A 14,849-nucleotide genomic window follows, 5' to 3' on the forward strand; every position below is an offset into this window, starting at 1 on the left:
TGCTAGCCTTCCATTGTCACATTATTTCTGTTGGGACTAACGACAAAATTAAACATGTTTATCATGTAGAGTATTTTCATACCAATGCAATATAAATTGCTAGCTAGTTTCATTATTGTTTACTCATATTATTACTTGTTATTGTTTTTCATTTTCACAATGGTAAAGCTTTATGTGTTTTTGGCCACTCTTATATGTATTGGTATCCTATTTCATGATGTAAAAGTTGGTGCTTTGAGTAGTGAAGATGGATCAGAGGAATGGGGATATGTACAAGTTAGACCTAGTAAGCCAAATGCATTACAATTGTGTAATTTCAATTATTGTGTTTTCCAAACTTTTTAAATTGATTGCATTAGAATTTGTGTAATTTCAATAATTATGGTGTTATTTTGAATTGTGTTATCACAGAAGCACACATGTTTTGGTGGCATTATAAAAGTCCCTACAGAGTGGAGAATTCCTCCGAGCCATGGCCAATAATTCTCTGGTTGGGGGGAGGACCACCAGTAAGTATTATTTGATTTAATTAATTTTGAACAAGAACAATCCATATTTTTATTTTTATTTTTTCGATAATCAAAAATTTATTATAAGGGAGTACAAAGGGGTACTCAAACCCTTACAACAAAGAGTACTAAACTAAATGCTCAGAATACAAGACATATTTTTATTTTATTGTGGACTGAAATCTCCAATATTAATTGAATCAAACAGGGTGGTTCAGCAGTTGCAATTGGAAATTTTCAAGAGATTGGCCCTCTTGATCTCGATTTGAAGCAAAGGAATTTCACTTGGTTGAGAAAAGCAGATTTGCTATTTGTGGTAACTTAGCTATATGCACGATTCAAATAATGATGAATTTGATGAAATTTAACTTACACTGTAATTTTATTAAACTTTAAAAGTGTAATTTTTATTAAATACTTCTTTTTTGTTGTTATATATATAGGAAAATCCAGTTGGAATAGGGTACAGTTTTGTTGAGGATTACACCAGCTTATTTGTTAAAACAGACGAGGATGCAGCCACCGACTTGGTTACATTATTAATCAAAGTATTCAATAATGATTCATTCCTCCAAAAGTGTAATTTATTCATTTTTGGAGAATCTTATGGTGGAAAATTTGCTGCTACTCTTGGATTATCAGCCTACAAAGCAATTAAAAATGGAACATTGAAGGCCAAACTTGGAGGTATTCATTTTCTTTGAAATTTTTTATCATTTGTTATAAGGAATAAACAAAAACAACTATTAAAATGGAATAAAAAAAAAAGAACACATAAATCATTTCAAAAGAAAAAAAAAAGACTAAAAATTGGATATATGTCACAAATAAAAATCATATTAAAGTCCTAAATATTAATTATATTATATATATATATATACTATATAGTATTTTGTGACTCTATACTATTTTTATCCAAATTTAGGTGTGGTATTAGCAGATAGTTGGATCTCCCCAGAAGATTATGTGGTAAGAACAAAAATAATTCTATCCTTAATTTCTTTCAACATTAATTTGATGAGCTTTCACTTTTTTAACATTTAATTTGACTTTGCAGTTCTCATGGGCTCCTCTATTGAAAGACCTCTCAAGAATAGATGACAATGGACTACAAAAATCAAACATGTATGTAACATATGTTTTAATTTTCATCTTTTTAGTGTTAATTAATGATCGTACTTCTCCCGACCATAATTATAAGTATTTTTTTTTTAGATTTATTGAATAACTGATATATCTAATTTATATATAATTTATAGATACATTAGTTATTCAATAAATATGTAAATAAAAAATGCTTATAATTGTAGCTGAAGTATTGTAGAATCAATTTACCAGTTGTTCTCTATATATTATTTGATGAACATGATTTTGAGAACAGTTTGGCTGAAAAGATGAAGCAACAACTTGATGCTGGTGAATTTTCGAATGCATTTGATACATGGAAAGAAGTTGAAGATGTAATTAGCAATAGCAGCAACTATGTGGTACTAACATATATATTTTTATTAATCATATTTAAAAGCACTTAAATGAGAGATATATCTTCATAATTATAATATCTATTAGTACTATTGAAGAATTAATTTGAATTAAATCTCATGTTTGTGTGTTCAAGAGTTTCACTGATTTTATGGCGGATGTTGGAAGAAATTTGTCAACAACAAAGAAGAGATCATTCTTTGAAATATCAATGAGGCGTAAAGATGATGTATACAACTTATTAAATGGTGCCATAAGAAAAAAATTAAAGATCATTCCAAAGATTCTTATGTAAGTCTCTATATAACTTTCTAAAATAAAAATAAATGTACCTCTAAAAATAGTTTAAATGTGGATCCTAATTAACATTTTTAATAGAATTGAATTTGTAAAATTGAATTTTATATTAATGATAAAAGGAAAATGCTAGAAAAGTCTCCGGGTACTAGTTTTTATTTTTTTAAGATATTGAAGGCACATTTTCAAAATAATACTTTTTTTTAAGTACATAATATATACTTTCTTATTAGTGTGGCCCAGAGATATCATTTAACATTTTTCATAATATATTATTAAAATTTATTTTTTTGAAGCAATTATTAAAATTTATTAAAAATAGTAAGATTCACATTTGGACTAGGTCTATATTAAATGTTCTTAATTGTAATGATTAAAGCCATAATTTGATGTTTTTTTTTGCAATTGCTGACAGGTGGACACCCTGGTGTGAAGGTGTGTTTAACAGTTTCAAAGGTGATTTTATGAAACCAAGAATAGCTGAGGTGAGAACAAGCTTGAAACTTTGGTTTTAACTCAACTTGGGGTTAAAAAATTGTATTCATCATGTTTTATTTCTTGTAAACATTATGCTCTCATTTTCTAAACTTAATTAAGTGTATAATTTTTATTTCATTTTCTAAACTTAGGTGCCTGCATGATTTTAATTTGATGTCTCTAATTTGGTTATCTTAGGTTGATGAGTTGCTAGCTCTTGGGGTCAATGTGACTATCTACAATGGACAAGTAAGTTTTCTTCATGAAAATAATATATAATTTTTGTTAATTGCATTTGAAATTATTTTAGAATTAATTGACAATCTTGTATTTTTCCTTTTGTTTATAATGATGATTATTGGGTCCTTTTTACATAAAAAAAAAAACTAAATAAATTATTCACGACTATTATAGTTCCTTTTTACAAAATAACAAAATAAATTATTCTCGACTATTATAGGTCCTTTTTACAAAATAAAATAAGAATTTGCTAACAAGTCTTCCCGGAGCACTTTTTAAATATCTTTAATAGTAAATTTTTATAAACTTTTTATGAAAATATGTGAAGTCAATATATTGAAAATCAAAATATTTAAATTTTAATTAAATAATTTATTTAAATAAATTGCTTAAAGAGCTCTCCGGAAGCACTCGTTGACATTTTCCATAAAATAAATATACTATTCTTGACAATTATAGGTTGATCTACTTTGTTCAACCAAGGGAACTGAAGCTTGGGTCAAGAAACTCAAGTAAGTAACATCTCACCTATTTATTCACCTCTTCAAATTTGGTGAAAGCAATCAGTAATTAATTTAATTTGCATAATTGTAGTTTTAATTATCATTACTTTTTTGGGTTATTTGTGTAGATGGTCAGGCCTTCAAAATTTCTTGAGCAAAGACAGAACTCCCTTGTATTGTGGAAGTGAAAGAATTACCAAAGGCTTTTTTAAGTCATATGAAAACCTAAGCTTCTATTGGATACTTAATGCTGGCCATAATGTGAGTCAAAATCAATCATCATCTAAAAAACATGCTTCTATTTCTCACCTATGCTTCTTTTTTAATATTGAAATATTAACAAATTTTAATATATATATATATATATATATATATATATATATATATATATATATATATATATATATATATATATATATAGTATTATGTAGTCAGCCTCTGACCACATAATCAATAAAGGATTGAAATTTAAAATTTTGAAAAAGAATCCTCCAAAATATTTATTTCATATATATGAGATGAACTACTTTGTTCATTTAATAGTTATGATTTCATTTAGATTTATTATATAATATCTTAAATTAATTCAAAACCATATATTTGTGGTATGCTTATCTTTGTCTCTTTATTTTGATGATTGATGTAGGTACCTCTTTTTGAGCCATGCATAGCACTAAACATGGTGGGTGCAATTACAAAATCACCAGCGCCTTGAATTTATCTTATATGGCATACATATTATTAAATATAAATAATACAAATAGAGAATGAAACAGAGATCCTGTTGAAAATTCGGGATGGCATATGTAAAATGTTGATCATTCTATATTTATCGATTATTAATAATCATAAATATATTTTTATTTGTTAAGATATTTTTATTTTATTTTTTCTGATTAGAGATTTTGTCCATCCCAATTGTTTTTCTTTTTAAATAAATTTATAACTTATAAAAAACGATAGCAAAATAGGCTTTGTAAAAGGAAAAAAAAAATAGAAAAGTTAAAATATTGCTAAGGTTAAGGATTGGACTTTTGTCTTAAGAATTTGAGGACTCAACTTTACCAACTAAACTAAAAAAATACTTAAAATTTGAATCTCATATTGAAATCTCTCTTTTCATTGAAATCTCATTCTGTATGTTCCATGAAACTTACATATGCCCACTATTGAATGAGAAACTGAGGAGTAACACTGACATAGTCACAAGCTAAAAAAAATACTTAGGTATACTTACACAAATGTGAAATGGGTAAAGTCAAAAATATTTAAATGATATATAATTTTTTGTAAGTGTGCTTAAATAAAAAAAAAATAGATAAATTAAGAGAAAAAACAAATATTAAAGAATTTTTAGGCATACCAATTAAGTTGGCACATCCAAAAACCCTCATCCTCTACCATATTCTCATAATTACATAATATATATACAAAAAAAAAATTACAAGAGAAATATAAAGTGAGGAGACATAAAACCTAACCTAGTAAAATCACTCAAAGTGTAGATCAACCCAAACCGGTGATGCAAATATTTAAAAGGAGTTTCCAACCTCTATAAGTCTAATTAACATTAATCACATGTACGTATAATGACTTGTGAATAAACCGACCCCAAACACGAAATGAGTCTAACCAACAACTCCTTGCAACAATAACAAGTAGTGACTCTTTCGAGCCAATCAGTCCAGTGTCAATCCGAAGATGAAGAGGATGATAAATATATTATGAATCAATGAAGATACACGAATATTAAATAGCACTGACAGGTAGGCTCGACCCACACCCATGTGTTAAGTGTGCAACGATATCGAACCTCAAAATTTTGATGCCTTATTAATAATAGTTATATATTTTTAATGTTTGTAAAAATATCATTTGTCCATTAATAAATTAGTGGTAGGATATTATTTCTTTTGGTGTGCAAGGTCTTTGGTTCAAAAGATATAGAACTCAATCAGTAGGTCATTTAAATCTTTGCGTCAAATTTAATCGTGAATTAAGATGTCACTTTTTAATGGTTTTTTTGAACCAATGTCACTTTTTAATGTTATATACAATGATAATTAATTTTTATGTTTTTATAATTTAAGTTAAGGATAATTCTTTTTAAATATTTTGTATTTTTTATTAGCTATTCATTTTTAATATTCAAGTAAGACTTCTAAAAAATTGGGGACGACTCTGCCTATGTCAAACTCAATGTTTGAAGTTTACAGTATTTAGTATGTTTTTCGTATTTTGTTTGACAAACTCATAATGTTTCTTGTTGATGCATAATGAGTTTGAGAGTATGTGTTAGATAATAAAATAATAGGCTATGTTATTGAGCCCGTTAGTTTAGAGTCCATTAGGTCTTATACATAATCTCTAGTAACTTTTTGTAATGTTAAGTTAATGCAATGATATTCTATTGAACCCTAGCCGTCTTTCTCTTTTCCTATTTGTGTATCTCTAATTCTAACACTCAAAACCTGCAAATTTCAACAAACCTAAAAAAAATATCATTCTCAACTAGAAATTCAATCAAACACCACAACAATCAAATAGAGAATTCTTTGATGGCGTAACAAATCCCCTAGCGGTGTAACAACAAGCCTCAATAATAAAACCCGGTTTGGACGACACTAACGAGAACCATATCACCATTTGAAAACTACTTCAACTCTACCGACGTGGTGGAGATTGACGGTGGAAAGGAGTATAAGAACCCCAACAAGGTGAAATAATGGCACGAAGTAGTACCTCATCGCACCATCACCACCCTAGACTATATTGTGAAGAATTTTAAAAGGAAGACATACGGATACAGAAGAAAAAAGATATATGTAGTCATTAAAACACTTTAGAACTAATGAACGAAAATGAATAATTTTTTTTTTTCGTAGTTAATTTTTATTCATCATGTATTCAATTTATCAACCATACATCATGTAGTTAATTTTTATTATCTTTCGTAGTTAATTTTTAATTTTTATTCATCATGTATTCAATTTTAATTTTAGAAATAATGAACGAAAATGAATAAATTTATCTTTCCTAAATTATGAAGATATAGAATAGGTCTCGCCATATTTTAAAGTTTAAACCATAAAATCAAGATTTATTAAAACTCTGTTTCGGTGCTCCACTCACATAATCACATTACTACTAATAAATAATGATTTAATGGAAGGGGCTGTCATAATGGAGAAAATTAGTCCGTAACATTAAATGGCCGTGCAAATGTGATTATGTGAATGATTGAGTATCCCCAAGTATTTTTTTATAATAAAATTTTGCTTATTAAAAAAAAAAATTGACGTGCAAATTTCATTTGAAACCCTTTTTTTTTTTTTTACACAATTTGAAACCCTTAAAAAACTTCTATTTTCCTTTTTATTTTTTCTATTTCACTTTGTGGGGGTGTGTAACCAATAGTGTTCATTGTATTTTCCAAGAAATAATGTACCGTCTAATCTGACTTGGGATCAATTTTGACATCAAGTGATTTCAGACCCTTCGCGACAATTGTCACTGGACCAACTAACGATTAATAATATATTATACATCAAAAAATGGAAGAAAAAAAATACAAGAGATACTCTACTTATTCTCATTCTGGTAGGACAAATATAGATGATACTCAAACCCAAGAGCTACGGCTAAAACAAAAGACAATATCGTTGTATATTACTTTTCCCTATACCACCCAAAACGTACGCTATAAGCTAGCTATACAATCCAATGGGTTCACGCACCATTCATAATAAATGCATGACGAATGAACTTTCTTTGCTAGCAACCATTTCCGCGACACCAATTTTATTCTCTCAATTATATGATTAACATGAATTTCCTTGGCTGAGCAAATTTTCTCATTACGTGCACGCCAAATCATCCAAATCGTTGCGTGCCATATTATCGATATCCCTTTATGCCCCGATTTCCCTTTCTTTTGGTGTAACAAAACTATCATATATAAGACGTATTCTACCCATTCTTGTAAAAGAAGTATAGATATATAGTACTCAAACCCAAAAGCTATAGCTAAAACAATAGACAATGTTCATATCGTTGTATATTCCTTTTCCGTATACCACTCAAAAAGTTATCTAGCTATACAATCCAATGGGTTCACACACCGTTAATAATAAAGGCATGACAAATGAACTTTCTTCGTTAGCAACCATTTCCACAACACCGATTTTTTCCTCACAATTATCTCATTCACCTGAATTTCCTTGGCCGAGAAAATTTTCTCATTACGTGCACGCCAAATCATCCAAATCGTTGTGTGTCATATCATCAATATCCCTTTATGCCCCGACTTCCCTTTCTTTAGGTGCAAGAAAACTATCAAGGAGGGAATGCAAGGTAATCCACACTTCACAATAGTGTCTATTTCTCTTTGTTGTTAATTTTGTTTTGTGTGGAGCGTGTCCCTGCACGACAATGAAAGAAATATGATTACACTAAGAAACAACTATGCAAATGCGTGAAACATATGAAAAGATATAAAGTATGTGGATTAAAATTGAATTTTCAATTGTGGTGAGCTTTACAAATGACTTTCTTGTGCACAATATTTCCTTGATGATAACGATAGTGATGGTCAATAGCCATTTTGTTGTGTTGTCATTATTATTTCATTGAAGACAAATTTGACTGTATGAAATAGAAAATTCGTGAGCTTGAAACCATATAAAATTCAATGTTGTTTTATATTTTATAGAATTATTTCAAAAGTATTAACTTTGGAAAAAATTGTTCAAAAATATTTATATTTTAAAAGTAATATTGTACAATTTTAGAAAATAATTTATTTAAAAATATAAATATAGATTATTATATATTAAAATTTTACTTTTAATGTCCGTAAGTATAACTCAACTGACAATATCATATTATTAGACTGAACATATATTTGAATTCTAGACCTTACCGGTTAGCTTCGTGTGGTATTTTACACTTCATCTCAAATTAATTATTCGGATGTGAATGCCGGTAAAATTATCCATTACTTTTTTTTTTACAAATTAATGGATATATTGTTACTTAGTACTAAGTTTGTCTGTTTATTTGTTTTTATTTTGACAAACAATTGTCACTTAGTATTTGGTACTATATTAATTCTTCAATCGTAGGATATTATTATTATAAATCTTTCCTTAAGAAAATATTGAAAATTAACCTCTTAGGAATGATCAAACTACTATTAAATATCAATAGCATACTAATTTAATATGTATTAACCTTGAGTTGAAGTGCTTAATGAACTCCTTTTGAGACAAGTCATTTGGAAGAATTCGAGTTCGATTTCCGGTGAGAATAATTTTTTGTCAGGCTTTCCTAATCTCACGGTTGAACTCTGGACTATCGAAACCCTCTTTTCCTAAAAACTAGAGGACAAATGCCAAAAAATAAAATAAATCAATATGCATTGATAACTCCACTAACTCTCTTCATTTAATTTAAAATATTTTTATTTATAAATTTTAAATGATATTTCTTCCTACATCATTCTCATTTAGAAGACAAGGTCTAAGGATCACTTTTTTTTTTTTGTGGGCATCTAAGGATCACATATTATATATATAAGGACGTTTTCATTCATATTTGAAATGATCAAAGAAAATTAATTAAAAACTATTCTCCTCCTTATTGCAAATTGCAATGGAACACCACCACATGTTTTTCACTTGCCTCCCTCTCATGTTTTTCATACATTTCTTCAATCTCACTACTACACACTCATTGATGATACCAAGGCTATCACCATTCAAGGAACAAACCTTACACAACCTTGCAGCCATGGTTTCAAATGACACAAAAGATGTTGAAACATTTTACTACAAACAAGTCTTGGATCACTTCAATTATAGGCCTGAAAGCTACAATACATTTGATCAAAGATATTTGATCAATTTTAAGTATTGGGGTGGCGCGAATTCTAGTGCTCCAATATTTGTCTATTTGGGTGCAGAAAGCTCGATAGATGATTACCCTAACCGTATAGGATTTATGTCTGAAAACGCGGCTGCATTTAAAGCTCTTTTAGTGTACATAGAGGTATTAAAATTAGTCGTTTTATTTTAATACTCGATATGTAATTTAAATATTTTATGTCAGTTTGACGTATTCTAATACGCTTAATAATTTCATAAAAGCATCGGTATTATGGAGAATCAAAACCATTTGGATCATGGGAAGAAGCTTTCAAGAATGCAAGCACACTTGGGTATTTCAACTCGGCTCAAGCACTTGCAGATTATGCAGAAATACTCATAGATATAAAGAAGACATTGCAAGCCCAAAACTCCCCAATAGTTGTGATTGGAGGATCTTATGGTGGAAGTTAGTCCCTCAAATTATTTCTTTATCAAAGTTTTCTTTTTAAGCTTTCACCACCAATTTTATGTAGTTCAGGGGTCAGTAGTGGTATCAGGTGGTTCCAACCTCCTCCCGATCGTAGTTACGGGCGATCAAAGTTTTAAGGTTCAGTGTAGCAATCATGTATTTTAGTAAAATGAAACCATGTAATCTCAAAATATGGTTGTAGTTGCATTGCAATCCTCAAAAAATTTAAAACTTTACGCCATGATTAATCGTGGATATTATTTAGAAACTTTTTTTTTTTAAGCAATTATTTTAGAACCTTGTTCTTTCATTAGTCCTTTTTTTCATTTATAATTGTTATCTTTTTAAAATATGACATTTTTTATATATGTAGTGCTTGCTTCATGGTTTAGGCTCAAATATCCTCACTTGGCCATTGGTGCTTTGGCTTCATCTGCTCCAATCCTCTACTTCGATGATATTACATCACCAAATGCTTATATGGATGTTGTTTCAAGGGATTTTAAAGTAAGTTTTTTTTTTTTTTTTTAAGTTTTTTTGAAGTTGGATTTTAAAGTAAGTTACCATAGTATGTTTTGGTTGAAATATAGTCCTGTCGATATACCAATTAATTTTTTTATTTTTAGTTGAAATACGATTTAGTCCCTATAATTCATTATTGTTTTGAATTATATTCCTTGCAAATATATCTTTTTTTTAAAATATATTGTTCATATTAATTTTTTTTTTAATAATAATATGAGCTATAGATGGAGAACGGAAAATTATAGCGGTGCCAATAAAGTTGGGTCTCTATCCCTACCTTGATATCTTGATGTTCTGAATTTATCAAAAAAACAAAAACAAGTCCCTATAATATTAAATTTAATCCTTATTTTAAAAGATTGAAATCAAATATTCTACATATTGAAATGTCCAATTCCAATATGAATAATTTTGCAAGGACTAAATTAAAACAATAATGACCGAAAATAAAAAGTGGTATATTCGCAAGAACTAAAAACAAAAATGAAATTTACAAAGTCTAATGATATAAAATAATATAGTTAACATATTTAAACTATTAGTTTATTTTTTTAAGATGGTTTTATATTAATATAACAAATTAATTTGTTTTCAGGAAGTCAGCGAGACATGCTATGAAACAATACTGAATTCTTGGTCTGAAATTGACAAAGTAGCATCTCAACCAAATGGTCTTTCCATTCTTAGCCAGAGATTCAACACTTGCTAGTAAAATCATTCTTTCATTTTTTTCTTCTTTTGTTTCATTTGGATTAAGAGTTAAACATATAAAAAAATTATATATAAAAAAAATATATTACAATAAATGATTAAATGGTGGATAATATACATCAATAAAAAATATCAGGATTTGTTGTAGTAAAAACAATACGCACTTCAACGCTGTTTCAAATTTTAATCGTTGATTTTACATTGAACGGTTCAAATTAAATACTCCCTCTGGTCCCTTACATAAGAAAACTTTTTACTTTTTAGATTCATGGAATAATAGATATGTATCTGGTCCACTTTTTAGGCTAAATACATCAATCATTCTATGAATCTGAAAAGTAAATTTTTCTTATATTAAGAACCAAAGGAAGTAATATTAAAATAAACCGTAAAAGATATCAGACGCCCATTACAAATCGGACGATTCAGAATAGTAACCCTGTCACACAATTACCTAATATAATCCAAATCACAACAAAAACCGTAAATGTTGAATACTATATATATATATATATATATATATATATATATATATACATCCAACAATCGGGAGGGGTTGGAATCACTTGATGCCAAACCTAATCCTCAAATCAGATTAGGCGGTCCAGTGGACCGGATACTAGAAAAAAGAAAAGTTTTTTTGATGTTGTCCCCCTTGATCTTGCAGTCCCTTAAACCAATCATTTGAGTTGTCAAATTACTTGGAAGACATGTATACTGCTGCAGCTCAATACAATCATCCTCCAGAATATCCAGTTACTATGATATGTAATGGAATTGATGAAGCTTCTTTTGGAGATACTATCCTTGATAAAATATATTCAGGTGTTGTGGCTAAAGAAGGAAATGGCACATGCAGATTTATTAATAATAGCCTTAAATATATATCTGAGACATATCTGGGTTGGGAATGGCAGGTATGTAATCTCATTTAAAAGTCCAATAGGTAATTTATTTTGCTAATGATTCAACAATAAGTATAATTTAAAAAAAAAAATCAAAAGTATCGTTGGTATTATGAAAAGTCCACACCAAAACTTATGTATTATCTTTATATATAGTATAGATTAATACAAAGTGGAAGATATTGAATTGAATTAATTAGAGGAAAATGGTAAAAACAAACAATTAATATATATTACTATTAATATTATCTATCTTTTTCATGTACTAGTATTATCTAGTTGATATTTAAATAATATGATTTATTTATACAATTCACTGATTCAGACATGCAGTGAAATGGTGATGCCTTTTGGTATAGGGAATGATACCATGTTTCCACCTTACCCTTTTGACTTGAAGAGATTTGTCGAAAAGTGCGAGAAAGAATATGATGTCTCACCTCGTCCTCATTGGATTACTACTTACTATGGAGGCCATGTTTGTTTCTTTATTCTCATCTCAATAACATTAATTAATTCACACTTTTTCGTAGTATATGGTTTTCTATATCATTTTTATTATTAATTTAACTGCACTAAATATCATTTTCAATTGTAATGAAGTAAAAATAAGAAAGGCACTAACAATGAAAAAAAAGTAAATTGGCTTTTACCCCGCAAAATAGATGAGTTTTAATTTGGTTTATCCTCTGTAAAAAAATTAGATTATCCCTCTGTAATGTGAAGATTATCTGCATTACCCCCCTTATGGAAAATGTTGACTTAAGATTCTGTCATTTTGCCCCTATAATGTTAGGGAGTTTTGGTTTACTCCGACTATGCCACATCATCATTTTTGTGGAATTTTAAATCAACGTTTTTCATGAGAGAGGTATACCAGAGAATCTTCACATTACAGGAGATAATCCAAAAAATATATATTTGCATGGGGTAAACTAAAAAACTCGAATACCTAGGGTAAAAACCTATTTACCCAAAAACTAATAATATTAAGAGATTAACTTTGTTGTGAATTGACTAATGGCAGAATATAAAACTAGTTCTTCAAAAGTTTGGTAGCAACATAATTTTTTCGAATGGACTAAAAGATCCTTATAGTAGTAGCGGGTAAGCACCACAAAACCTAAACTAAATTGATTTTCATTATTTCTAACAAATTATGTAAAGTTAAATATTGTGTTGTTTTTACATATTTCAGAGTTTTGAACGACCTATCAGATAATATTGTTGCCATTCATACAATCAATGGTATGTCTTATTAGTTATCAATTTATATCCATTTGATGAAGTATACTTTAAATCCTTCTAAAATCTATTTGAAATAATATATTTTCTTGTGTGTGTGTTCCTTCGTTAACAAGTAGAAAAAAATGTCAAACATCAATTTTATTCTATGTCCAATTTATATACATAGAATAAGTAATTGATAAAATACATATACTTTAGAGACTGGACGATAAGCGACTGCTTATGGATCGTCTTGAAATTAGGTAAAGGAACTTGACCCTAACCGCGACCTGTCGGTAGAACCAAAATTATCAAGATAAATAAGAACTTCGACCCTAACTGCGACCTGCCGGTAGAACCAAAGTTATCAAGTAAAAAAGGAACTTGACCCTAACCGCGACCTGCCGGTAGAACCAAAGTTATCAAGTAAAAAAGGAACTTGACCCTAACCACGACCTGCCGGTAGAACCAAAGTTATCAAGATAAAGAGGAACTTGACCCTAACCGCGACTGCCGGTAGAACCAAAGTTATCAAGAAAGTGCGACCCTAACCTCGACCTGCCGATAGAACCAACACTATAAAGTTCTTATCTCAAGAACAATGTTCTTATCACAAGAACAAATAAAAAGTTATCACAAGAGAAACTCTCAAATTTGATTATATTTCAAGTTGTTTTGAAAAGTACATGAGAGTCTTATTTATAGCTTATCCTTACATAGTAGGATTTATTGTCCACTACCATACATTCATCATAGGACTTAGAAAATTTCCACTATCATGCTTATAAATTCTCAGTAGCTACTATAATGACTTAGTGCACCACTAGGAAGCATCTAAAGAACCTATGGAGCAACTAAAGGTCATCTAAAAATCCACCCAATACAAAAAAATGAAAATTACATATAAAATTAAGAAAAATTAGACTTAATTATTTTCTATTTAGTCCAATATTATTAGACCACAAATCAGCCCAATGAAGTTTCTTATCATGTGAATTAGGCTTCAAGTTGGGCTCAAAGCATATTCATCCAAAATATTTTTTTGTGCTTTTTTTATAAGTTTCCTTCCACATGTTTAAGAAACTCATGATCGTATCACTGCATGCAATTATATATATATATATATATAGTTTGATTATTTATAGCATAAATTGATGATTTATTATGTGTGTGTTTTACAAACATTTATTTTTCAGGATCTCATTGTCTTGATATTCTATCATCAAAACAAAGTGATCCAGGATGGCTTATTGAACAACGAAAGAAAGAAGTTGAGATTATTCAGGGATGGATTGCCCAGTATTACATTGATCTTGGTGCACTTCGTGGGAACAATTGATATAAAAGATGAAAAAAAGTTTATATATAGATTGCTAATGAGTTTATTGATAATGAGGTGGTGGATGTGGATGAAATGAAAATATAGAAAAAAGACAGTGATGTTCAAAGTTGATTTTAAAAGGTCTATTTACCAAATATATAAAAAATCTATAATATATTTAAAATATTAGTCTAATATTGTTATCAAATAAAAAAAATTAATTTATTAGCACGAGAGCATACATATCGATACCGCTAGAAGTTCGTCACCAGAAGAAACTACTATTCATAGATTTAGGACCTAAAAAAAAAGTTCC

General features: G+C 28.8%; 2 protein-coding genes across 3 annotated transcripts; both read left to right on the plus strand.

Moving 5' to 3' along the window:
- The first annotated feature begins 159 nt into the window (after positions 1-159).
- On the plus strand, positions 160-4,248 carry LOC123898715 (serine carboxypeptidase-like 51). Of its 2 annotated transcripts, XM_045949731.1 has the most exons (13): positions 160-286; positions 412-509; positions 718-825; positions 953-1,196; positions 1,435-1,478; positions 1,567-1,634; positions 1,891-1,996; positions 2,128-2,282; positions 2,704-2,773; positions 2,964-3,014; positions 3,465-3,517; positions 3,637-3,769; positions 4,155-4,239. In XM_045949731.1, exons 1-13 carry the CDS (start codon positions 160-162, stop codon positions 4,221-4,223), a joined length of 1,326 nt encoding a protein of 441 aa, XP_045805687.1. In that variant the 3' UTR covers positions 4,224-4,239. The 2 variants fall into 2 exon arrangements, with proteins under 2 accessions (XP_045805687.1, XP_045805686.1); XM_045949730.1 differs by lacking the exon at positions 3,637-3,769 and having other exon boundaries at positions 4,155-4,248.
- A 4,808-nt stretch (positions 4,249-9,056) lies between these two features.
- LOC123899329 (lysosomal Pro-X carboxypeptidase-like) lies at positions 9,057-14,712 on the plus strand. Its single transcript, XM_045950437.1, has 9 exons — positions 9,057-9,556; positions 9,655-9,841; positions 10,218-10,351; positions 10,965-11,077; positions 11,748-11,997; positions 12,311-12,463; positions 13,013-13,092; positions 13,184-13,233; positions 14,409-14,712. Exons 1-9 carry the CDS (start codon positions 9,161-9,163, stop codon positions 14,549-14,551), a joined length of 1,506 nt encoding a protein of 501 aa, XP_045806393.1. The 5' UTR covers positions 9,057-9,160; the 3' UTR covers positions 14,552-14,712.
- Positions 14,713-14,849: the final 137 nt, after the last annotated feature.

Source organism: Trifolium pratense, linkage group LG7 (assembly GCF_020283565.1).
Source record: "Trifolium pratense cultivar HEN17-A07 linkage group LG7, ARS_RC_1.1, whole genome shotgun sequence".
NCBI classification, from domain to species: Eukaryota; Viridiplantae; Streptophyta; class Magnoliopsida; order Fabales; family Fabaceae; genus Trifolium; species Trifolium pratense.

What these genes read in the sequence shown, in the direction of transcription:
- LOC123898715 (XM_045949731.1), top strand. Translation starts at nt 160, where the DNA reads ATGGTAAAGCTTTATGTGTTTTTGGCCACTCTTATATGTATTGGTATC. An exon ending in ATATGTACAAGTTAGACCTA is followed by an intron (nt 287 to 411) that starts GTAAGCCAAATG and finishes GTGTTATCACAG; the next exon opens with AAGCACACATGTTTTGGTGG. An exon ending in ATTGAAGGCCAAACTTGGAG is followed by an intron (nt 1,197 to 1,434) that starts GTATTCATTTTC and finishes ATCCAAATTTAG; the next exon opens with GTGTGGTATTAGCAGATAGT.
- LOC123899329 (XM_045950437.1), top strand. Translation starts at nt 9,161, where the DNA reads ATGGAACACCACCACATGTTTTTCACTTGCCTCCCTCTCATGTTTTTC. An exon ending in ATCTGGGTTGGGAATGGCAG is followed by an intron (nt 11,998 to 12,310) that starts GTATGTAATCTC and finishes TCACTGATTCAG; the next exon opens with ACATGCAGTGAAATGGTGAT. An exon ending in TGCCATTCATACAATCAATG is followed by an intron (nt 13,234 to 14,408) that starts GTATGTCTTATT and finishes TTTATTTTTCAG; the next exon opens with GATCTCATTGTCTTGATATT.